Source organism: Nannobrachium achirus (genome assembly GCF_963921795.1).
Source record: "Nannobrachium achirus genome assembly, chromosome: 6".
In the NCBI taxonomy this organism is placed as follows: domain Eukaryota; kingdom Metazoa; phylum Chordata; class Actinopteri; order Myctophiformes; family Myctophidae; genus Nannobrachium; species Nannobrachium achirus.
The window spans coordinates 36689355-36715854 of NC_137815.1; the positions used below are offsets into that span (position 1 = coordinate 36689355).

A 26500-nucleotide genomic window follows, 5' to 3' on the forward strand; every position below is an offset into this window, starting at 1 on the left:
TTATTCCAACCATCTCCTTTCCCCTCCATCAGGCCCCACCGGCTGGCCAGGGGGAGGCATTATAGCCTATATACCTATTCACTCAGGCTTATGGCACTTAGTTTTTGTTTAGTTGTTTGTATAGTTTTTTGTAAAGCGCCTTGGGTTTATGAAAGGCGCTATATAAATGCAAGTTATTATTATTATTATTATAGAGACCAGGATTACTGCATGTTTTTTGTGAGGGTACACATACCTATAGGAGACAAGGGGAGAACATGCAAACTACACACAGAAAGGCCTTTTCACCAACCCCACCTATAGGGTATGGGCACTGATGACGCAGAGGAGAGAACACGGCCCCAGTGCCCACATCGTCCCACGGCAATCAAATCAAACCCAGGACCTTCTAGCTGTGAGGCGACAGCCACCGTGCCCCCATTATTAGCATTAGCATTATATTACAACGATTCACTCGCCTCAAAGTGTCTTTCTCAGCCATTCCGACCTGTCAATCTACACTGTGAAATTGTGAATGTCACTTGACATGTTTAGGTCTATACACAGTGTAACTTGCTGGAAAATCAATTACCTGTCCCTGGGGGAAATGTCTTGGCTTTTGCATCTCTCTTCTGTACATACCACCTTCCCTGTAATCTAGTGAAAATAGCAGATCTACAAGCACACAACGTGTTGTGTGCTTGTAGATTGGCTATTTTCACTCCTTGTCACCGCTCTTCGGAGTGGTTTCACTTCTTTAATATTGTAACACCGCCATGATAATGGCTTTGTTTATTGAGTTTGCTGTGTGGTGACTACAATGTCCTCTCCTCCCCTCTCCTCCCCATCAGCTCATTTAGTACACAACAACCTACGTATATATTCTTACTTGAGAATTCAATGTACGGAGGTCGATGTGAAGGATATGTCTTTTAGGGTTGAATTGGTGGGGTGGGAGCGGCTAGCTTTTGGGAGAGACCTTGTCTTGTCTGTTTGTATGGATGTATTTTGTTGTTTGTGTATTGTATTGTATTGCAGGGGTTTTCAAAGTGGGTGACGGGGCACCCTGGGGTGCCGTGATGGCAGTCCAGGGGTGCCGCAAGATAATTTGATAATAGGGAATTAATTTGGACACTTAAAAAGTATCATTTTAAACTTGAAGTACAGAAGTTATTTCCAGTCATTTCTAAATGGCTTTCAAAATGGCTTTTATCTCAAAGTTTTCCTTGCAACATAATCACTAAAATATGGCATAAATATAGGGAGTGAAAATTATGAATATAATGTAGGGGTGCCTCGGATGAACATAATATTTATAGGGGTGCCCTGAGCCAAAAAAGTTTGGGAACCCCTATCGTATTGTATGTAATGTAATGTTCATTTTTGCAATAAGGACCCCCTCGAAAATTAGATGGTGCATCTCAAGGGGTTTATCCTTCCAATAAAGGTACTACATTTCGTAGATTATGTTCAAGTCATTTCAAGATGGTCTGGATAACAGTAAGTGTAGAAAAATGCAGGAAACGCACAAGAGAGAGTAAGATCCAATGCCATCCACGATACCTGTGGGTCATGAGCCTGACCTGCAGCCACATTGTGAGCATGTGGTCCGCCTCATAACCTATATGTCAAACATAACCGTCTGCAAGCTTTACACATGTAAACTGTTAATGGGATTGCGTGGTTTGCGATCGACTGTGCTGCTAACCGCTTTTCCCTCACTCTTTCCCTCATTCCCTTATTCTCGTTCCCTCTTTGTGATCTCTCATTTTCCTCCGTCCCGTCCTTTATCTCTTTCCTGTCATTTATCTTTGTCTTTTTTTTTTCACACTTATATTTACCCCATCTTTTCACCTCCTGTTTTACACCACGTTTCCCCCCCCTACCATCCATTACCATTGCTGCCACTCCCTTTGCCTTGGCCCCCCCCCCTCTCTCTCCCTCCTATAGCCAGCAGAAATGGATGTCTGGGTAAGCGGCGTTAGGGGTGTTGTTGTCTTTGCTTTTTTGCCTTTTCTTCAGCTTTCTTTTACTCTCTGTCTACCTCGTACTTTGTTTAGCCTTTCTCCCCACCAACGTCTCCCCACCCCCACCCGCACTCTCTCTCTCTCTCTCTGTCGCTCTCTCCTCTATTCAAATGTCATGTTTTCATTGTGCATTAAAGCGGTGCTCTGAGTGTGGCGCTGCCACCATTCCACACAACAACACTTTGGGAGGTATTCAGCTAGAAAATTACACATCATCTGTGCTGCCGGCAGAGGTGATTTTCACGTGCACAACGTGCATACGCACGCACACACACACACACAGCCCTTAAGTATCAGACAGCTGCGGTGGTGGAAAGAAAATGGGTGTGTATAAATGCATCGAACACAATATAGGGATGTGCAGGCGTGCTCTTTTGGGACGCATGTGGCTGTAAAGTTAGGATAAGATTAGATTGGTTTATAATAAATGCATTGTCAGCTTGCGTGCACGTGTGCTCGTCTGAGTGTGCATGTGAATGTCTGCCTGTGTGCATGCGTGGGCGTTGGGCTGCACGTCATTACTGTCGGGCAGACATCTCCATATTACATACTGTTATCTTTTTTCATAAATTAACTCCCATATGTAGCAAATCACGATGCAACATGTTGTGAATTTTTGCCTTAATAGTGATACCCAAAAGGGATGTGGTGAAAGTGGTTAAAAGGTCTGTCTGTTCATAAATATTTAATCAATGAAAGCCAAGGTACGCTATTAACCACATGCACCCCTATCCTTCTGGGCATGTCATAATAGGTGAACATTCTGTAATAGCAGATCTACAATCTCACAAGCGTGTAGATTGGCTATTTTCGGCATTAGAATTGGTGTAGAGGGGGAAAAAGGAGGGGATAAAGTACAGACCCTTAGGGGATCCCTGGTCAACAAAGTAGATACAGTTTAAGTGGTTAACGAGAGCTTGTGAGTGACTGAATAATAATTAAATTGCATCCATTTGGAACACAGGTTCTCGTTTCCCTTTTCCTGAAAAGTAACAGTTCTTTGGCCCATATGGTTTCTACCCGACTGAGACCGTATCAGTTGAGAGCGTTTCAGATGAGCTGATCTCCCAGGGGTGCTGCTGCTTCTCAGCTGATCCATATCACACTCCAACACACACACACACACACACACACACACACACACACACACACACACACACACAATATATACACACACACACACACACACACACACACACACACACACACACACACACACACACACACAATATATATATATTTACATCACTTGTAAGGACATTACATAGACTTCCATTCATTTTTATGCAAGTCCTATGGCCTTACCCTAACCTATATCCCTAAATCTAACCCCTAACCCTAAACCTAAACCTAACCCTAACCGTTGTGGGGACCTACTATTTTGTCCCCACACTGTCAGAGGTCCCCTGCAGGTGACTGTGTGAACATGCGTTTAGTCCCCATAAGTATAGCTAGACAAACACACACACACACACACACACACACACACACACACACACACACACACACACACACACACACACACAGTAAATACACGATCAGTCACCATTACGCCACCGCATAAAACAGCGGTGGCTGCTCTTGCATGCCTGGGTGTATTTTATGTGTGCAACTGTGTTTATTTGAGTTTCTATGTCTGTGCATGTGTGTGTGTGGACGGACGGCCACTACATAGGAATATTTACCCCATTGATCCCAGTTGCATGCCTCCTCCTTGCTCCCTCCCAGCCAGCCAGCCAGCGTTGCTGTGCTCATGCACCGTGTCCTGTTGATGCAGTCACTGCTCTCCAGCCTCTCCTATTACCTCCACTGGTTATGTGTTATTCGTATGTGGCCAGCTCGCTCATTGCCACTACTGGTTTTGTGGTCATATATGCAGCCTACTGTACAGTGTTTCGTCAACTAAAACTACATTTTTTCACTGATGAAAGCTAAATAAAAACGGAATAAAAACTAAGCTATGATGACTAAAGCTAAATATATTGATTTTATTTTCGTCAACAAATAAAAACGACTAAAATGCACGGGAGGGACTAGTGCTGAAGAGATCCCACAACCAAAAGACTATTCATTTTATAAAAAAAGAGACAAACTCCCACTGCCTCTTTTCAGGAAGGGACCGCACACTCCAATGAAGGACGATGGACAGGATTCAGTGCTTCATTTCTGAGAAATGAAGCATCGTCCTTTATTGGAGTGTGTGGTCCCTTCCTGAAAAGTGGCAGTGTAAGTTTGTCTTTTGTTATACTTTATTTTGCCTACCAGCACCTCCACCCGGATGTGCACGAGAGCTACCTGATTGTACTAGTAATTTTATGATTTGTTGCGCTCAGGTGTTGCGCTCTGAAAATAGTAGATCTAGAAGCTCACAACGCGATCAGCTATTTTCAGTGGAAGTGGAAGCCATATTGTTATGCTCTTAACAGTCTTGAACAAGATGCACAGCATACTGCTATGAGATAATAGACAATAATACCTAATACTATTTAGGATAGTTATCTGTTAATAACAGTCTATGTAAATAATTCATTAGTATCCAGGATAGCTATAGCAATTTAATTAACTTATCATTTCTCAAACGCAGATCACAGGGCTAGACTTTAAAGTGTATATAGCTTGTTTAAATACTTTATGTAAAAGAATATATAATAATTAGTTATTATCAATCAGTGGGCAATACAAATACTGTTTAAAGATGACATATCCATAATTGATTCTAGATCCATGGTTGAGCTCCATAGATGACCACATTTCTGAGTCTTGCATGCAATCCTTGGTTATGCCCCTTGATAATACATTTAACTACAATGCATCAGTTGAGTTCATTTCCCTGCAATTCAGTCCAATTCAGTAAAACTATCAAAGTTCTGCTTCACTGAAAAGGCTGTATGTGTAATTTGTTCAATAGTAGAATCACTGCCATGTTATGATCATAGCAATGCTTGCCAGTGTCTGACATTTGCTAATAATTTTGACCATATCTTTGTATTCTCTTTGCAGTTCTGCTACAACTTTCATCATCTTAAAGTCTGTTTTTAATTTGTTTTTATCTATGATACATAATCTGAATGAAATAATTCCATTCTCTTTCTAAATTCATTTTTTTAAATTAAATGTGGTTAGAGCAACGTCTCTAGCTGACTGTGAAAACAAGTTTTTGGGGGCTGTACATTTTGGTTCTAGTTTCAAACTGTCATTTCCTCACATAAAATACTACATAGAGCTGAGTTCCATTTATTTTTCAGCTGAGCCAGTGACTTGTTTTCACAGTGAACAATCTTGTTCTTTTCTTCTCTGATGTCTCCTGCCTCCTGACTTCCTGTGCTTGCATGCTGCTACGCCATAGCCCAGACTGTGGGCCTTCTCACAACCAATCTGCCAACTTTCTGCCTGGCACAGCTTGGCACAGCGGGCATAAAGCGCTTCACCTCATCCTAATGCCAACCTCGTCATATCAGCCGCTGCTTCGCTGTGCCACTCATAATGTGTACCATCCGATTGGTCTTGTGAAGTTTCTGATGGATCACAGGGGTTTGTGTACTGTTTATGATTTTAATGTGTTTACGTCTGTTCATTATTATGTCTAGTAAGAGGATAATATACGACCTACAGATATACATAGAAGATACATAACACGGGTATTGAAATGTATAATGCACATTTATGGATGTGAAAGAAAATCCGAAATTCATACCCGAAATTGCATTACCTACCGAGGTCAAATGAAATGCTGTGAATGTGTTTGTATTCTACTTGCTTTTAGAGAGATTCATTAAGCAACTGTTCAGCAGGGTTTACTTCTTGGTATAGTCAATGCTAGTGCCACAATATCTGAGCCAAGTTTATACATAAAAAAAACACTGTAGTCAATCAGCATGAATTATACCATTTTTTTGAATGATTAGAATTATTGCAAAGCTGTCATTCTTTGCTGAAATCTGTTGTGCTTGTGCTCTCCTGTGTCCTTGCCCGTCTCTCTCTCTCTCTCTCTCTCTCTCTCTCTCTCTCTCTCTCTCTCTCTCTCTCTCTCTCTCTCACTCCCCATGTCTCTCTTTCTTACTACTTACTTTCTTTTCTTCTTTCTATCTTTCAGGCCAAACAGTTGGAGAGGAAAGAGAGGGAGTTGGCATCGATCTCAGCCTTCTATAAAGAACAATTAGAAACACTGGAGAAGAAGGTATTGCACATTTTTACTTCTTCAAAACCTTAAAAGGCAAAAAATATATATATCTCATGTGATGCAAGTTTATCATCATACACTTAAAAATATTTCTAGATATCCCTGCATATTTCCTTTTTAAAATCTGTAATTTGTTGTCAAGAATCAAGATGGTGTTTTTGTCACTACTCATATTTTAGTGTACATTTTGAAAATGCAGTATTTGTAATAGATGGTGGTTTATTTGCACACTTTTATAAACTAATATATACTTTAATATGTTAAAGCCTTTAGAGTCTTAGCTTAACAAGAAGTAAACAAGAATAAGACTACTAGTAGCCCCTAGTGGCCATGCTGCTCCTTACACCCATCTGGAAATGTTGTCAGAAGGGCCATGCTAGAGGTATAGACCATGGGGTCGCCAAGACTCGCCATAATCAGTACGGTTCATCTTGCAAACTGCCCATTAGGTTATGAAATATAAAGTCGACATTTCGGCCTCAGCCTGGCACTATAGGAAAGGTCATTGGGTCACTCAAATATTTTGGATTCTTCCTCCAGGAATACTTGGAAAGTTTCATGGCACTCTGCCCATTAGATTTTGACTAAACATCGTGGAAAGTTTGGGGTAAGGGTGGGGTAGCAAATACAGTTTGGCCTTGGGGTGGCGCTAGAGGAATCACCAAAATCAGTTCATACTTTGTGAGCGCATTATGTTTCATGGTAATATAGTAGATTTTGTGATGTGTGAAATTTGAAATTTCGCACACAATCCCCAGAACCCCCCTCCAGAGTGATTTGCCCTCCAATTCTACCCTCTAAATTATTTGGCGGCCCCTCAGGGGGTCGTGAGCCCTACGTTTATAACAACTGCTGTAGGGCTCCATTTATTAAAGTACTGGAGGTCCATCCTTTATCCAGCAAGTACTAGCTTTTGACTTAGTCTACCGGATACAAGTGTTTTTTTACACTCAAAACATAAAGTACTTTCTTCTTCACTGTGTCTGTTGACGGCAGCGCTGTGGTCTTTTCACAAATAAAGAGCTGTTGAAGCTGTACGTAACGTTGTGTGCTTTTAAGAAATTACATCCCTTTTTCTTCCACTCAAGCTCTGCCACCTCCTCAGCGCTATAATACGCCACTCCGTAAAAGCCAGCGGCGCAACGGCTTACTAAATGCTATTCCCCCTTTATTTTCTTTTTTCATTTCACGTTCCACACTTTGACATACAGTACAGTGGATGTTATGAAAGGCAGGATGTGCGCCTGAAGGTCAGGACAAAGTGCCTCTTTGCTTTTAAGGGTGGATTGACAGAAGCTCATCAGAGGCAGGCAAGAGCAGGAGGACGTGCTAGGGGGAAACAAGAGCGTGAAAAAAGAAGCAGCATTTATGGGCATTTAGTGGTGTAGTCGACGCTCAAGAACAGCGTATTATGGATAAGGAAGAAAAGGTTACGTTCACCGGCATTCTTTTTCTTTTACTCCCCTCTTTCTGCATACACACATTTACACAGAGCCTCTCTGCAGTATTCAATATATGCTCAGTGGACCCCTCCATCTCCCTCGCCATATTGGCAGTGGAGCCCATCAACTGGGATTCGGTTGAGGGGAGGGGAGGGGGGGGGGGGTACCTTATCTGTTCCAAGGCACTCGCCTCCTCAGCCCTCTGAGTAAACCTTTTACATAGCCAAGTTAAATGGAAGGGCCTCCGTACGCCGCATGGCCAGCAGGACTCCTTCGCCATGCTTGACGGAAAGGGACTGATTGGTGGAAAGGAGGACGCTCTATCTTTCTTTCCTTTTTTTTCTCTTTTCTTCTGTCATTTCTTTTTCCCCTCACTCGGAGCTGACCAGAATGTGGATGAGGGGGGCGAGAGAGAAAGGAGACTAGCAGAGAGAGGGGGGGGGTACTGAGAGAGAGAGATAACGTGGCTATATGGACGGTGCATTAAACAGACAATCTGTCCCGAGCCATGCGTCTATCTCTCTCCCTCTCCTGGCTTCATCTCGTCCCTCTTTTCCCATCAGTCGCTCCATTCATTCAGGCCTTTGCTTTCATGCCTCCCTTCCCTCTCTCCTATCTATCATCCTTTCCTTTCACTCTTATACCTGTTGCAAATTCCAGCAGACCGGTCTAATAGCCACTTAAAAGCCTGAATACATGAGCATTGATATGTGTGTCACCTTCATAAAAGCATGAAGCGCAAATCAACTAGTATTGTTCATTTTGGACTCGGATTGAAATTAAAACGTGAATGGAACTCGTCTGTCAAGTCAGTAGTACATTTCATACGATGTAAACTCAATGTGCGTCAGAAATAATAAATATATTGTCGTTGTCGGGTGGAAACCTTGTATGTCCAAAACCATTCGTTTTTTATATCATTTAAAAAAATGGTGCGAGGCGTTGTGTGCTTGTAGGTCGGCTGTTTTCACTACTTTTGTGCGACGGCCTTTACAAGGTTTCTGCCCGACAGTGACGTTATGTACACAGTAACTGACACAATTGGCTCTGTGTCTCATTTGGAAGGATACAGTACATCCTATCACATTGGTAACTAGTTAGGAATGCTTTATTAGGTCCCTCTTTTGTCCAAAAGGTTACACGAATTGAGACGACCAGTGTAAAGTAACTACAGTAAGTACATTTACCCAGGTACAATTTTTATGTATTTGTACTTTCAGTATTTCCAATTTCCAATACTTGTACTTTTAATCCACTACATTTATTTGAAAACATTAGTAACCAGTTACTTTGTAGCTTGATTATTATTACAAAACATTAAGCACTTATATACATTTCGGCCATTTGAAAATAGCCGATCTATAGCTCACAATGCATTGCGATTTTTATACATTTGAAAACGTAGTTGAAATGGCACATTCTGCATAATGAGCACTTTTACTTTTGGTACTTTAACTACATTTTGATGCCAATACATTTGTACTTTTACTCAAGTACATTTTTAATTCTGGACTTTTGTATTGCTACATAATTGCATTATTGATACTTTTTTTTAACTTTGTCTTTATTTTAGATTGCACCAATTAAACAAACATAACAAGTCATACAGTATTGATACTTTTACTTAAATTTTTTTTTTAAATTGAGTACTTTTTCCACCACTGCCCAAAGGCAAAATCACATGACTAGCGTAATGTTTAATGTGTGTCTTGAATCATGCCTATGATTTCTATGGTAATCTGTCCTCAGCTGAACTGACTGACTCCAATGGAAGGCAAATATGGTCTCAGACTCAGTCATGGGGTATCCTACCCATCCAAGGAACGACTTGATAGGAATAGGAATCCTCACGTCAAAGTAGACATAATTATTTATTGCTACAAATGGAATACAGTTAAACTTAGCGTTAATGGCACCGCTCTTTAAGATGTTCCCTAAATGTTGTTGGCACCGCTCTTTAAGATGTTCCCTAAATGTTGTTGGCACCGCTCTTTAAGATGTTCCCTAAATGTTGTCAAGCAGCCTGCTGGTGAAACCAGGGAACGTTGTGATAAACTCCAATACAAGAGCGGGCATTTAATCAGAATAAAGCCCTTTGCACACAGGCGCGTTTATCCGCACGGATAAAACGGACAATTTCATTTTTTTAAAAGAAAACAATGATTCTCTACGACCTCATGCACACCGGATCCGAATTAGCCGTGCGACGAGTGGCTGCGGCCGTGCGTTTTTTTCTCGATCGAACCCAGTTCGATTCGTGCGTCTTGTCGCATGCGGTAAAAAACTCATCACTCCTTTTATGACTCCTTTTGGGATCCGCAGCGCCGATTCCGCACAGCATTGCACACCAAATCCAATGCGTTTTATTCATACAGCAAACGGAAGAAACGCAACTGTCCTGTGTGCAAAGGGCTTAACTTGAGTCATGCACACATGCATTTCAGCTCAACATTCAGTTTAAACGCTTGAGTAATTCAAGGCTCTGCATGAATTAACACAAAACTAATTTTTTGCCAAATAACCTAACTAGGACGTATCCTATGCTTCCTACAGTAGTTAGGTGAATTTGCACCTAAGCAGATATGTTTTCCCGAAAATGTTATTTCATCTTGGGTGCTTGCAAATGAGACTTGTTGTGTAGCAGGGCTCCGCTATTGTCAGTATTGTCATATTGGTGTTGTTAGTGCAGAGCTGCAGTTGAGGTACAGTACTGTGTGAAAGCCTTCAGAATGCTGATGCAGTTTATTGCGACCGTCAGGTCGCAGTTTAGTATCAAAACCTCCACCGGCCGTCCGTCCGTCCGTCCGTCCGTCCGTCGGTCACACGTCACACGTCACACCTTTGCCCTGCTCATATCTCCGCATCAGTATGACATCACACTGCTGACATCAGTATGACATCACACCGTACACAAATTACCCTTATATAAGACCGGCATTATCTACCGACAGATTAGTAACAAGATGTCAAAATCGTTGAAGGTTGAATCTCCAGATATGGAGATAACCAACACATCCCTCCATATATGGAGATAATCGACGAATCTCACTAAGTCTGACCTCACACGCCCCATATTTGGACACGATGGAGGTTTTGAAGTTATATGTTGTTCGTGTCCAAATATGGGGCTTGTGAGGTCAGACTTAGTGAGATTCGTCGGTTATCTCCATATATGGAGGGAGAACCAGCTTATGAGCCGATGAGTTGTGTCAGAGTCGAGATCCTGCTTGCATCTAATCTGTCGGTAGATAATGCCGGTCTTATATATGGGTCATTTGTGTACGGTGTGATGTCATACTGATGTCAGCAGTGTGATGTCATACTGATGTCAGCAGCTATGTCTCTATATATGGAGTTATATGTTGTTCGTGTCCAAATATGGGGCTTGTGAGGTCAGACTTAGTGAGATTCGTCGGTTATCTCCATATATGGAGGGATGTGTTGGTAATCTCCATATCTGGAGATTCAACCTTCAACGATTTTGACATCTTGTTACTAATCTGTCGGTAGATAATGCCGGTCTTATATAAGGGTCATTTGTGTACGGTGTGATGTCATACTGATGTCAGCAGTGTGATGTCATACTGATGCGGAGATATTGGCCTATTTGTGGAGATAAGCGACCAACGGTCGCTTATCTCCCGATTAGGGAGTCTTACTGGTATAACAGTGAATAGCAGTCAGCTCAGTGTCTTTACACTGTCACTGGACACAGCTAGTCTATAAAGCTTTATTGATTTTTTTACCCACATACTCAAAAACAAATATACAATACAGGCATCCACACACCCACACACACGCGCATGCACTTGAAGTCTTGATTGACAAGCCAACGTTAAGGCTGGCCAGATTAGAGGCAGAATCCACTGGTAATTGATGTGTGATCATCTCCTGAATCAACATTTAACTCTGGCTTATAGCACCTTCTAGCATAGGCTGATAACGTGTGTGTGTGTGTGTGTGTGTGTGTGTGTGTGTGTGTGTGTGTGTGTGTGTGTGTGTGTGTGTGTGTGCGCGCGTGCGTGTGCGCGCGTGCGTGTGTGTGTGTGTGCATGCATGCATGCGTGCGTGTTTTCATATGTGAAGTCAACAACAACTGCGGTCCGGTTTACCAAAGGGATGAAAAGCGATAGCAACACCTAGTGTGTTTGTCTAAAGGTTGTGGGTAGTGTTTAGTCCACTAGAGAGAGAGACAGACAGATAGAGTGAGTGAGTGTGTGTGTGTGTGTGTGTGTGTGCGTGCGTGCATGTGTGTGCGATGTAACTGTGTGCACCTGCTGTCACTACGAAGGTACTGTAACTGTGATGGAGTGTCCGATTAAATACAGAGTATCCGTTTCCTACTCACTCACACACACACACACGCACACACACACACACACACACACACACATAACACACACACACACACACACACAGACACACTCTGGTGTGTCCCGATTGTTAACCTTTTACAAAATATTAACAATAGTACAGTAGATCTAATCTACAAGATCTGCTATTTTTGCGGTCCACACCAAGCACTATAAGTAGAGATGGAGCTCGAAACACAAGCCTCTTACATACTCGATAACACATTGAGTACCCGGTATCAATAAGATTTGGGCTTATCAAACCTGTTATCGAGCATACAGCGTCCCATGACATCATGTTTAAACAATCAAGACAAGAGGCGATCAAGACATTATTTCCATACTATTCCTAATATAAAGCCATTTAACACTTTTTGCACATTAATTAATGAATGGTTGTTTTGATAACAGGCAAAATACAGTATTTTTTACTTTTGTTAATTGTCATCTTCATAGATTGTGGTCAGCCACAAACGCATAGTCACAACAACTGGCCAATAATAAAAGATACCAGTTCTGTTCAGAATTTGTTTCCACCAAATATTAGAAAACGCTCAATAAGCAGGATCGATAAGGTGCTCATTATCAATAAAAATTAACTAGCTCCATCCCTAACTATATGTAACTGTATGTTGCTCACCACTGTCGTCATCATCATAGTTCTAGTGTAGACTCAGCCGCCCATTTACAACAATTTGTAAAACTATATATTGTAGTTACAGTGCTTGGGAATGACATTTAGCTGCGTACCCTAGTCAGAGCCATATGACATCATCCTTTTGGACACTGCCACAGCCTTTTGGACTGAGCTTTGGCAGACAGTCGTCTACCAGTAAGAGGTTAACTTCACCTCTAAACTAGCATTTAGAATGCCTTTTCCTCTGTGATTTCTTTCCCTCTGCCCTCCATCATCCCAGGAACCTTGGGGCTTTAAGCCCCTGTGGGGCCCTTTTCATCTTGGCTCAAACACTCACCATCCCACAAGGCTTTCTATCCACTAACTTTCAACTTTCCGCCAGTATGCCCAGGGATCCCTTGGCCTAAAGCTAAATGCTAAGTCGCAAACTTATCATTACATATTCCCAGAGAGACCGTTAAAGTGTTGGCTGACTTTCTCCACCAAGAGGACAGACCGCCCATCTCAATGTAAAATAAGGGTCAGCTTAAGGCCAGTTATTCCGAGTATCAGTGTTAGTATGATGACATAAATGTTTAAGAGTTAGTTCAACCTCTTTGACTGTGACTGTGTTAGGCTATGGAAGGATGGAACCTGTATTTTAATTGAACTTGAGTTACGCTGGAATGAATTGTTACTCCCCTGGAGGTGTGGCATTTAAGTCCAGTCCAGATGCATCGGCAAAGGGGCAGGAGGCGGCTTAGCAACAACTGCAGCCAAATCCTGAATCCTGTCCTGGATAATCCAATATACTGTAACACAGCCACCAAATCGAACTAGCGGGAATAAACCCTTACACCCTGGGTTGTTTGGTATTTCCATACAGAAAATATCCACTGCAAGATGCAACTGGTCAAGTAAAATGCAATGTAAACTTTAAAAGAACACTTAACTGCTAGACAGTTAGCTCCTCTTTGTTCTGACATTATGTTCTTGGAAGATACTTGGTCGTGAGGTTGTCTTTGTGTGTTCTTCTCTGTTCAAGGAGCGAGAGACAAGAGAGACACTGTAAGGCTAATGCCTCTTATCAAGTTGGACTTTTAGAATGACTGTGACTTAAATCTTTACAAAGCAAGACAGACAGTCTAATATATATTCGTAATAATGGCTTCTCTGGGCATTGACAAAGCTTTCAGACACGTAGCTAAATTAATTAGCGGTTATCTGGATAACTGGCTTGAATCCCCCTACATAGCCTTTTCAGGTGACCTATGCATGATATTTGACATTCAAAGACTTTGGAGGGATTCTTTTAATTAACTTAACCATCAGTTTTGTGTAGCTCAGCAGTCTTCCACTTTACAGTAGGGGTACATTAGGAGGTTTTCATGTAAATTATTTGTACTGTTAGGGTTATTGATAAGATCTATGACATAACTATAAGAATACGTTTGAACCATGATATACATTGTAACTAAGTGATACAAATTGTATAAAAAATAAATAAAGCATGTGCCCCCCCACCCCTCCCACCCCTCACCAAAATCTGAGGATTACGTGCCCCCTAAGAAATAATGAGATATGAATCCGTTTTGAATCTGTTTTGAAATAATGGTCAATTCTAGGGATTGTCAAGAAGGTTTGTATTAGATCCTATCTTTTCCTGCTCACTCGCTTCAATTATCTACCTCTCCTATCTCCCCATCTATTGGGATTATGGGAGATAATTAAGGAAAAACGGTAGTGCCGGGTGCAGTGGTTATTGGTTTAAAATGGTGATTACTGCACAGAGTTCAGAGTAGTCTCTGTGAGAGGGAGGGAGGGAGAGGAGAGGTGTTGAGTGGCGTGAGATTGGTTTCCTGTCTGGGGCATTTTAGACAAACCATATTGCATCGGTTCTAGAGCGCAATGTCTGTGTACAGTATGCGATAATTTTCCTCCTGGGACTGATCACGCTAAACGTAGTTTTCAATAACCCAGATATCCCCCGGCCGAGCTGAAAATACTGCACAGTCATACCTTGGATTTATTCTTTTGAGCACACGAGGGCGAGGTCTGCCAAACGTAAAAAATACATAACAAATATGATTGCTTCCACTCATACCCACATCTATGAAAGAGACATCTCAATGTACTGTGTGTGTTGGCTTTAACACCAGAGACTCATGGGCAGGGTTCCCACGGTCATGAAATTCCTGGAAATATTTTGAAATTTGAAAAATATTTTTTCCAGTACTGGAAATGTTTTGGAATTGATCAAGGGTCCTGGAAGGTCCTGGAAAAATAGCTATGCATTGTCTTTGGTTATTGATTTTGTTAATACCTCTGAAATGACAAATTAAACATTGGCCAAATTGTCAAATATTAGAGGCAGAAATTGTGAAAATAGCCGATCTACATGCTCCCAACGCCTCGCAACGCGCGGCGTTGTGAGCATGTAGATCGGCTATTTTCACAATAGAAACGTGTTATACAAAATTCCTCAACTCTTAGTGCTCGTCAGGGTGCCGGGTCCCCAGTTAAAATATGATTATTTCGAGGGTCACAGCCTGAAAAGGTTGAGAACCACTGGCATACACTACCTGTCTTTGGGCATTGCGCATATGAGTAAGCGACTTGTTATTGAGCTGAATTATTGTTATATAGTCCTGGAAATTGGGTTAAATATTCTGGAAAAGTTTTGGAAATGAATTGGTAAAAATGTGTGGGAACCCTGCATGGGGTTTGTACGGCGGTGCACTATCCGGTGGTTGACCGGATAGTGACTGGAGACCGGCATGTCCTTGCTGCGACACACTTTTTGCGAAAGCACTTCAAGTTGCGGTCCCCCGCACAACCCCGCTTTCCCGCTCCTCTTTCCAAGACCATGCCAAGACAACGACACGTCTCATTGGATAGATGCCACACATGCTTGTGTCTTATCTGCACACAATTATTCCAAACCGCTAATTGCATTAAAATTGCAATATATGTCTATTCTTTTCTAATAAGTAATAGAAATATACTGTTTATATTATAGCCTATATAACCCCCCAATGTAGCACAATTGACTACATGTTTAATGTACTGAATGCATGAAGTGCTTTTGCAAAAAGTGTCTTGCGTCCCCAGTGCCTCTCTCAGCTCTTCATTTTCTGTCTCTTTTCTGTCCTATCTAAACAGAAATCACTGAATACTCTTGGCAGTCGGCCCCTGCTGTGTAGTTAACAGTAGCTATGCTGATTATACCTCTAAAGGTTAGTGTGGCGAACATTACCGTGCCCTCAGACTTGGGGCCTCAGCTGTGTAGTAATTGCTGTTTAAATGCCACTGTTCCTCACACAGAATAAAACTTTATGAAGGTGCCACAACAGGCCATCTACGATCAGATTTGTTAGCTACGCCATGAGGTTTATAGGTTGCTAAGTTAACGAATGTGACATTTCAGATGATGCTTTATGCCGTCTGCCTATTGCAGACGGCTTATTACAGCTTGGTATGAAAGTTGACTTCTCAGAAGTCAATAAAACAGATGACAACCTGGGAATATTGCTTGGATGTGCAAGTAAATTACAGTAAGTCTGTCATGGGGACTTAACTGAAGGTGTTGTTTTTATTTTCACATTTTAATGTGCTTTAGTTTCTTCATAGCGATAATATGAACTTGAAACTGATTGATTTTGAAAACAGCCCAATTTTATTTTTTTATTTTTAAGAGGACATTCATCAAGATCGAACACAAAGAAAATTGTGAAGAGTATTAAAGTCTGGACCTAACATGACATTCTCTCTCTCTCTCTCTCTCTCTCTCTCTCTCTCTCTCTCTCTCTCTCTCTCTCTCTCTCTCTCTCTCCCTCTCTCTCTCCTTTCCTCTCCTCTCCCACCAGAACCTTGAGAACTACAAGCAGACAGCTGAACAGTACAGCCAGGCAGCTAACAAGGCAGAGGCTCACATCCGGTAAGACATTGCTGTGAATTAGTCTTAAAGCACCAATGTCAGGAAAGCTAAAAGATTTTTTTTCACTTGCCTTATTACATCCTGAGCCCCTTTATGACTTCATCATACTGATGTACCTGTATAGGCTGAACTAGTGGTGAACACGCTCATAAATAATACTATACTCACCAAACACTATACTATCCTACTCAGCACTAGAAGGTATGAATCAAACTAATTATTTTATCTCTATTATAAAAATAAAATAAAATATTATTTGTCTTTTATTTGTTTTTATTTATCTTTTATCGGGCCTAAGTGGTTTATCAGAATAATCAATGCTGATTCAATGATATATAATAATTAACTCATAGGAGGTCCACAACATGCCAACGCATCAAACTCTTTGATGTCTCTGTGTGCCCTCGATGCGTTCAACGCGTAGCAGGTGGTCTTACCGTAAACTGAAGTTTACTGTATGAGGCACCCGCCATTTGAGATACTTAAATGGTTTCCTGTGGAAATAAGCTTAGTCTTTTCATGGATCTCCTTTTAGTAGACCTTGTACCAGTGAACTGTACCGTCATGAAACTGTACCTTTTCCTATGCAGGCTTCTAATAAAGTCTTCAATCAATCAAAGCCTGTGAAGAGAAACACTCCAATTCCCGAAATGCAATGGGGTATCACGTGCATTTATTTCCTAATCTAACTTTTAAATCACGTTTATGTTTAAAACGCGGCCTTCTCTACCGGCCGTTACAAAAGTGACTGATGTGATGATGATTGTTATTTTTCTGTTTTGAGTGAAAGAAAATACTATCGCGAAAATAAACAGGACATACTTTTCAATTGATTGAAGACTTTATTAGAAGTTTGCATAGAAACCACTCAGATTACATTTACGCTGATTACCTTTTGGCATTGGCAGTGAGACAAGTTTCATGGGCGCAACCCACATACTCTGTTACGTTGCTCATCCCCCAAAGGCATGTTCCTTACGAATGGGGCACCATTTAAAAGGGAAATACACAGGCTTTCCAACTGTACAGTATATAAAACATAACAGAGAAACTATCTACCAAACATAAATCCCTGAACCTTTTGTACTATATACCGTATTGTGTATGACAGACCTAGATGAAGTAGGCCATAAATAACATATTGTCGTTGTCGAGCAGAAACCTCGTATCTCCAAGTTTCAAATTTGTACGTTCTTTCGTAAAGTAAAGCCCTGCTTCATCATACAAGGCGGTCGCACAAAAGTAGTGAAAACAGCAGATCTACAAGCACAAAACGCCTCGCGGTGCGAGGCGTTGTGCGCTTGTAGATCGGCTGTTTTCACTCGTTTAAATCATTTTTAAAATGATAAATGCAAAACGAACGGTTTTGGACGTACAGGGTTTTCACCCGACAACGACGATATGAAAAAGGAGAAAAAAACGACAGATTGAAATATGGAGATGCAGAACAAGTTTCCTGACCGCCCCAGTCTTGAACCCAGTGTTTTGTTTTGGAGCTGGTGTGGCAACAAACAGCATGGTTTTAGAAAGGAACAGAACGGTCCCCGTGGGACAGCGGCGCAGTTCTGCAAACAACAGCTGCGGTGGTGCAAAGTAAATAAGTACATTTACTTAAGTACTGTACTTGATTACAAGTACAATGTTGAGGTACTTTTTTTTAACTTTCAGTACTTTTACTTCTACTCCACTACATCTGATCTCAGAGGCAAATATTGTACTTTTACGCCACTACATTTTGTAGATATAAATTATAATACTAGACAAATATTGTTCCTTCGAAACAATTGTGGGCTCGCTTCAAGCCAGAAAACAATGGCTATAAAATCACAAAATGTCAAGATCGCAGGCAGTGCTCACTTTGACGTTACTGACGTCAAAGATTGGTCCATTTTGTTCCAAAAAATTGTTATGCAAAAGTTGACCCGCTGGTGGCGCTATAACAGGCCAATGTGAGAAGGGTGGTATCTGTTCCTTGACCTATTGGGAATGTGCTTGCAAGATTTCACGCACATTGCAGGCTGTGTTCATGATTTGAGGTGTTTTTGGCTTTGGCCACTTTATCGCTGCTTGCAGCTATATTTATTATTATAATATTTTTGTGTGTGTGTGTGTGTGTGTGCACTTCATAGGCATATTAGATAAAGGTCCTTAGATAGTGTGTAGAATGTTTCATGCAAATTGCTAAAGAAATCCTAACAGGTTTAAGCGTTTCACAAACTGCTCAAAATGATATAGCGCCCCCGTTTGGCCAATTGGGGTAAGATTGGTTTTAGTGATATTTGGACTAACACTCTACATCTTTGCCAAATGCCATGAACATGTTACTTTGCATGTATGATTTAGAGGCAGAAGAATAATTTGCATAAAACTGCAATATTCATTGAATTTATTAAAAAAGCATGTTTCAATTTTAAAGAAATCCGATCTGACAGATCTTTAGAGATTGGTCCAAAGTTCACGTAAAAAAAGTTTTGTGCACGTGGAGCGAAAATTCCATTTTGAGCAGTTTTACAAACTGCTCAAAATGGCGGAAAATTTAAGGGCGGAGCTTACTTAACAACGACACAGATGTCTTCCGCTTGAGTCAAAGCACGCGTGTAACAAGTTGCATGTCTTCAAACAAAACGAGTCATGACTTATGCCCGTTTGAAGTTTGAATTTTCAAACGCTTCGTATAGCGCCCCCCTTTGGCCGATTGGAATAAAATTGGTTTCGGTGATACTTTGACTAACCCTCCACATCTTTGCCAAATGCCATGAACGTGTAACTTTGCATGTATGATTTAGAGGCCGAAGAATAATTTCCATAAAACCGCAATATTGATTGAATTATTAAAAAATTATATTTCACTTTAAAAGAAATCCGCCGAGATAAATCTGACCGTATTGGTCCAAAGTTCATGTGAAAAAAGTTTTGTGCGCGTAACGAAAAAAACCCAGGAGGAGATAGATTTTTACTGTTTTTCATATTATTCCGAATTGTGGGAGACCTAAAGGTCAGAGGTCAAAAGTTAGAGGGTAAAAGTTGTTCGGCATGAGGAGACGCATACATGTATACAGGTTTCATGGCTGTACCTAAAACACAGCATGAGCTATCCCTGTTCAAAGTTCGCACTTTCGAAGGCTTCCTACAGCGCCACCATTTGGCCGATTGCTGTATAAAATAATAGCACACTTCGCCACTGTAAGCTGAACACATTGATGTTTTTATTTTCATTTTCTCACTAAGTATGTAGGAGTAGAAAGGAACCGAAGTTCCCGTCTACAGTATGCATGATATGACTGATAGATAAACTAGAAAATATTGTTCCTTCGAAACAATTGTGGGCTCGCTTCAAGCCAGAAAACAATGGCTATAAATGTACAAAATGTCAAGATCGCAGGCAGTGCTCTCTTTGACGTTACTGACGTCAAAGATTGGTCCATTTTGTTCCAAAAATGTGTTGTGCAAAAGTTGACCCGCTGGTGGCGCTATAACAGGCCAATGTAAGAAGGGTGGTATCTGCTCCTTGACCTATTGGGAATGTGTTTGCAAGATTTCACGCACATTGCAGGCTGTGTTCATGATTTGAGGTGTTTTTGGCTTTGGACACTTTATCGCTGCTTACAGCTATATTCATTATTATTATAATTTTTTTGTGTGTGTGCACTTCATAGGCATATTAGATAAAGGTCCTTAGATTGTGTGTAGAATGTTTCATGCAAATTGCAAAAAAAAAAATCCTAACGGGTTTAAGCGTTTCACAAACTGCTCAAAATGATATAGCGCCCCCCTTTGGCCAATTGGGGTAAGATTGGTTTTAGTGATATTTGGACTAACACTCTACATCTTTGCCAAATGCCATGAACATGTTACTTTGCATGTATGATTTAGAGGCAGAAGAATAATTTGCATAAAACTGCAATATTCATTGAATTTATTTAAAAAAGCATGTTTCAATTTTAAAGAAATCCGATCTGACAGATCTTTAGATATCGGTCCAAAGCTCACGTAAAAAAAGTTTTGTGCACGTGGAGCGAAAATTCCAGAATAAAAGCGGGTTTACGCGTTTTACAAACTGCTCAAAATGGCGGAAAACCGAAGGGCGGAGCTTACTTAACAACGACACAGATGTCTTCCGCTCGAGTCAAAGCACGTGTGTAACAAGTTTCATGTCTTCAAACGAAACGAGTCATGACTTATGCCCGTTTGAAGTTTGAATTTTCAAACGCTGCATATAGCGCCCCCTTTTGGCCGATTGGAATAAAATTGGTTTCAGTGATACTTTGACTAACCCTCTACATCTTTGCCAAATGCCATGAACGTGTAACTTTGCATGTATGATTTAGAGGCAGAAGAATAATTTGCATAAAACCGCAATATCTATTGAATTATTAAAAAATTATATTTCACTTTAAAAGAAATCCGCCGAGATAAATCTGACCGTATTGGTCCAAAGTTCATGTGAAAAAAGTTTCGTGCGCGTAACGAAAAAAACCCAGGAGGAGATAGATTTTTACTGTTTTTCATATAATTCCGAATTGTGGGAGACCTAAAGGTCAGAGGTCAAAAGTTAGAGGGTAAAAGTTGTTCGGCATGAGGAGACGCATACGTGTATACAGGTTTCATGGCTGTACCTAAAACACAGCATGAGCTATACCTGTTCAAAGTTCGCACTTTCGAAGGCTTCCTACAGCGCCACCATTTGGCCGATTGCTGTAAAAAGTAATAGCACACTGCGCCACAGTAAGCTGAACACATTGATGTTTTTATTTTCATTTTCTCACTAAGTATGTAGGAGTAGAAAGGAACCGAAGTTTTTTGATACTTGCACTGACTGCCTGCCTAGTAAATAATGACAATATCTAAAGTGTGCTCGCCTTATAGGCGAGCCCACAATAATGACAACATCTAAAGTGTGCTCGCCTTTATAGGCGAGCCCACAATTATAAAATATACATAAACCACCCAATTTTATACCTTGGCTATTTAAAAATAGATAATCTGGAAGCTCACTGTGAGCTTGTAGGTCTGCTATTTTCAAACATTTTGAACTTTTACTTTTGGTACTTCAAGTACATTTACTTCAAGGACTTTTACTTGTAGTATTTCTACATTGCCGTATTGATACTTTGACTTAAGTAAAACATTTTCATACTTTTTCCACCACTGAACAGCAGTTGGGAAAGAAAAAAAGGTTTCATTCTGATCAGGGTCAGTGCCATAAAAGCATGGACTGCGCCCGCATGGCGCTGCCAATTCACGCCCCTTCAACGATACCCAGCGAGAGCCGGGAGGCTTGGTCATGCAGTGCCCACGTTGTCATTCATTCTGTCCCTTTCCCATGCACATGGTGAGTTATTATCACTAAGCTGACCAGTGAGAGAAAACAGAATGATTCAGCCTACTGTGTTATTTTCCTCCTCCGCCTTGGAGATTTGGTCAAGAAGAAATACCCTGTGTCAAGCATGTCAGGACGACAATTTAGGACCCTAAATACAGAGACTAGTCATATATGCTTTGAAGGAATTTAATGAACAGAAAACTGTTTAAACCTGGCGAACACTTGAAACATGACTCCAGATACCGTAATTGCCGGACTATAAGCCGCGACCTTTTTCCCATGTTTTGTACCGTGTGGCTTATACAACCGTGCGGCTTATATAAAGATTTTAACAGCTAACGGCCAGTTAGTTAGTTTTACAATGGTCTTTAACAAGGATTTATATATAGATCTTTACAGCTAACGGCCACCAGGGGCACTCTAGCGGGAAGCAGGAAGGACACCTGCGGCTTATAGTCCAGTGCGGCTTATATATGTAAACATTTGTTTTTTGTTCTAAATTTAGCTGGTGCGGCTTATATTCAGGTCGGCTTATAGTCCAGCAATTACGGTACATACAGTACACAAAATAAGAATAGGACATCACAGGATGACAATGACAGGATGTTGCAATCTAACAAAGAACACACTCAAACACAGGGCTAAAAGGGGAAACAGGAAACACTGGGAGCATTACTACAAAATAAAAGAAACACAACAGTAAAGTGAAACCTAGAAATTGAAAAAATATGAATGACGGGGTGGTTTATTTGAGAAATCTACGGTCATTTCGCTGTCCTGCTTGGTTGCTCCCCCCATACTGTCCCCTCTTGTTACTGTGTGACTGTGTGAGCTCCATTATGTGAGAGTCTGGTGTCTGAAAATGTGCTTAGCTCATTCCACTCAGCTCATTGGCTCATTTGCTCATGAGTCACGACCAATGAGAGAAGCGTTTTCAGTGTTACGATACGATAAGATACGATAGCCCTGTGCCTCATAGCGATAGGCTCCGCTGCCCCCCACTAGGGCATTCACCAAATATTCGAATATCAAAGTCACTATTCAACGCTGTTCACCGAAGTCGAATATTCGCTTTTTTTCTTTTCTTCTTTTTTTATTGTTTTCTCTTTGAAAAATATATAGTTTAGAAAGCTTGGCTAGATAGGAAGTCATAAGAACGAGTTGTCAATGCCCCTGGTGGATTTGTTAATGCTCTATACCAGGGGTTCTCAAACCTTTTTAGGCCGTGACCCGCAAAATAAACATATTTAAACTGGGGACCCCACCCAGACAAGCACTTGGAATTGTAGGTAATACATTTAATGTGAAAATAGCAGATCTACTGCTCACAACGCCTCGCAACGCGAGGCGTTGTGAGCATGTACTGTAGATCTGCTATTTTCACAATGTTCGCCTCTTGCTTACTTAATATTTAACAGTTTGGCCAATCCTGTCAAATATTCGACTATTCGAATACTTTTAGGTCGAATAATTCGAATACTAAAAATGACTATTCGTGAATGCCCTACCCCCCACACCCTCCCTCCATTCAAAACACAACAAACAAGCATGGATTAACGCAACTGACAGTACTACCCACTCAGAACAGAAGTGTCGCGTCTAAAGGAAAAACAAAAGAGTCGTCAGAAGAATATAATATAGTAGAACTGAGAGGTGGTGAAAAAGGGTGGCTAGAAAGTGTAACAGAAGATTATGTACACAAAGAAACGGCACAGACTGCCATCGAATCCATGGCGTAAACATCATGCATCAGGTGAAATCCACAAGAAAAGTGAGAAACAGGTTAGAAGGCAGAGAGCCTAGCGACCCCAGAGGCTAACATGGTATGTGAACTACACATGTTAATTTTGTTTTTAAAACCAAACTCTGGTTGTTGTTACTTACCGGTAGGTTAGTAGTTTGCAAATATGACTAGTTAAACTACTCCGTAACCAGAAGAGGGGGGCACCAGAGAAGCCTGCATGCTCTTGAAAACGGTTTGAAATAAGGTAAAGTATACATGATTTGAACATGCTCATTGAACAATTTGACATTTAACACTTGGGAAGTTGGGAAGCCATTATTTTTGTAATTATTTGGATACAGAGTGCCGCCATTCACTGCGCTTTATTTTGAAGAGCCCCGGAAGCCACGATCGTGTCCATGTTGTGGAAATTCACTAAATCCGGAAGTAGACCGGGGTGCTTACTTTCACACAGAAATTAAAAATGTTGAAGGGTGCATTTTGCAGGGCTCAAATTATGTATACTTTACATTATAATTTCATACCATTTTCCAAAGTATACTTTTATTATCTACTTGTTCGCATACTGGAAACAATTGCCAACTTCAAACTGCAAAACATACACAATACATATCTGGTGTATGGATGAAGCATTGTATTTCATTGTGATTATGGTATAAATAGGACTTATAATAACAACCATGTTACAGTAAGTGTAATGCAGGTGTAAGACCTGCTGTGTTTATATTTTGTGTTCAGGTATGTGAATCTACAGCTACAGAATCTACAGTGAATCTAATTGATTTGACATTTTGCTGTTAGCTTTAGCCAAGTTGAAAGCATGTCTGATCAGAGCTGCATGCGAACATGGAAATGAAACAATGCTGCAGCGTTCCCCAGAGTAAACAACTCAATATCTGCTCAATAAGTGAGTGTTTAATTAATTGACATCTCAAGGAACCACATTTGTACCCACTACTTGTATTGTTTGTCAAATTCTGTCCGCAGTTGATAATGGGGCGGTTTTACCCCTCCCCTCCATTTATTTCCTATCCATGGAGAGATGATACCTGTGCTTGATTATTCTAAGGCCTTACAGTATCATTACATAATGAAGGCAGGATTACATATCAGTTGATGTGCCGCTACAAGTGTGGTCTCAAGTCTCAACAGGCACGTGCACACATAGTCATCAAAGTGGGCTCGAGCACCTGCCCTTTTATCCATCTGTAAAAAGTGCCCTCTCCAGACCATGAATGCAGTTTTTAGTGATGTGAATTGGCCCCACAGTGGGTCTTTATTCAGTGTGTTTACTGGTTTCAGGTAATATGATGCATAGGTAATATCTCCATGCCTCTCTAGTGGTCCATTGAGCTGAATATAGGCCCAAATTTATGTCCTGCTTACCTTGGTGCTTGCATTATTTTCCCATGCCTGCATTAAAGCGCTAAGAAGGTCATCTCAGCATTAGTCAAAGGAGGAACATCTCTTTATTCAGCCCCCTGTTTGTTGCACATTATTTTGCAGGACCTCTATAAATCTATATACAGGTACTATACCGTAGATATATATAGAAAGACAGACACACTTTCACACACGCTTTATACGGTACATTCACACACAACCTTGCAACTGTCCTCTCTATCTCTTTCACACACATGGACACACTTTGTATTCAGGCGGCCATGTGCTCATCATGTTCTGTCAGTATGTGGGCAACGTTTCATTGTGCCGTGGTCACGCTGTCATTTCACACTACACTGACCACCCAGTAATTATTCTATTTACCCAGACTGCAGGCAGCTAGGGAGCACAGCGCTGCTCTGCTACGCAACTCAAACTATCTCTTTCACTTCTCTTTCTGCAGCACGTACATGTACTGACTCATTTTCCTTTGTGCTCTCATCTCTCTCTTTTTTATTATTAGCTATTTTCTATATGTCTGGTTCCCTCTGTTCTCCTTATTCATTGGTCTGGCTTCCACTCCTCCAGGCTCCGGCTGCAACTCACTTTTGCACCTAAAGTCCCCTGTTCTGGCTGTCTCTGTCTCTGACCTGACAGCTCTTCCCTTTTTGTTACCTTTCTTTTAAAAGAACATACTTTAGCATACTACCTTCCTCCATCATTGTGTGTGTGTTTGTGTGTGTGTGTGTGTGTGTGTGTGTGTGTGTGTGTGCGTGTGCGTGTGCGTGTGCGTGTGTGTGTGTGTGTGCGTGTGCGTGTGCGCGTGCGTGCGTGGTTGTTGTTGTTGTGTGCGAGTGAGTGCGTGTGCAAGAGCTTGGAGCAACGGGGAGAGAGGAAGAATGGTGGCTGGGAACACAAATCAGCCCGGTAATTTGAATGACAGGGGCCCCCACATGTGTCCAAATTGACATTAAATTAATAAAGTAGTTGGAGCATGCAGCCAAAGCATGTCAACCTGCTGATCAGCCATATGAAAGTAAACTAGTCCTATGCGTGTGATTTGCACAGCAGTGTTCTGCACAAGTTTATGATTTTGACAGCACTAGCAGTTTTTGAGTGATGCTCGTGGAACAGGAGCTATAGCTCCAATATCTGGCCTTGTCCTGTGAAAAACCAAGGGGCCTAGATACTGTATAGCCTACATCCTGGCACAAAGAGCTCATTTGTTGTGTAAAATGTCCGGTCAAAAACTGGGGGGGAAAAAACGTGTTAAAAAATGTCTGGGGCTCAATGTTTGCTGTACGCCAGGGTCCCATTGGCCAGGCTTCGCAGGACGCGCTGTGATTGGCTGGCGGGACTCTTGATGAAATTAATTCATAAATAGCATTGCTCACGTCACACTAGGTGTGATTTTTGACTATGACAGGAAACTGAGGACAAAAAGATCCGAAGGAATGTGTAAGTGCCTAAGTGGCAGTAACAATGTAATTTTATTATCAACATGATCATGTTAAAAT

General features: G+C 41.2%; 1 protein-coding gene across 1 annotated transcript in view; it reads left to right on the forward strand.

Annotated features, from left to right (window-relative positions):
• chchd6b (coiled-coil-helix-coiled-coil-helix domain containing 6b) overlaps nt 1-26500 on the forward strand; it is a 95389-nt gene that overhangs the window by 29750 nt on the left and 39139 nt on the right. The window contains exons 6-7 of the mRNA XM_080727585.1: nt 6100-6183; nt 16463-16533. Coding sequence (XP_080583711.1) covers nt 6100-6183; nt 16463-16533 — 155 coding nt within the window. The remainder of the gene's footprint in view (nt 1-6099; nt 6184-16462; nt 16534-26500) is intronic.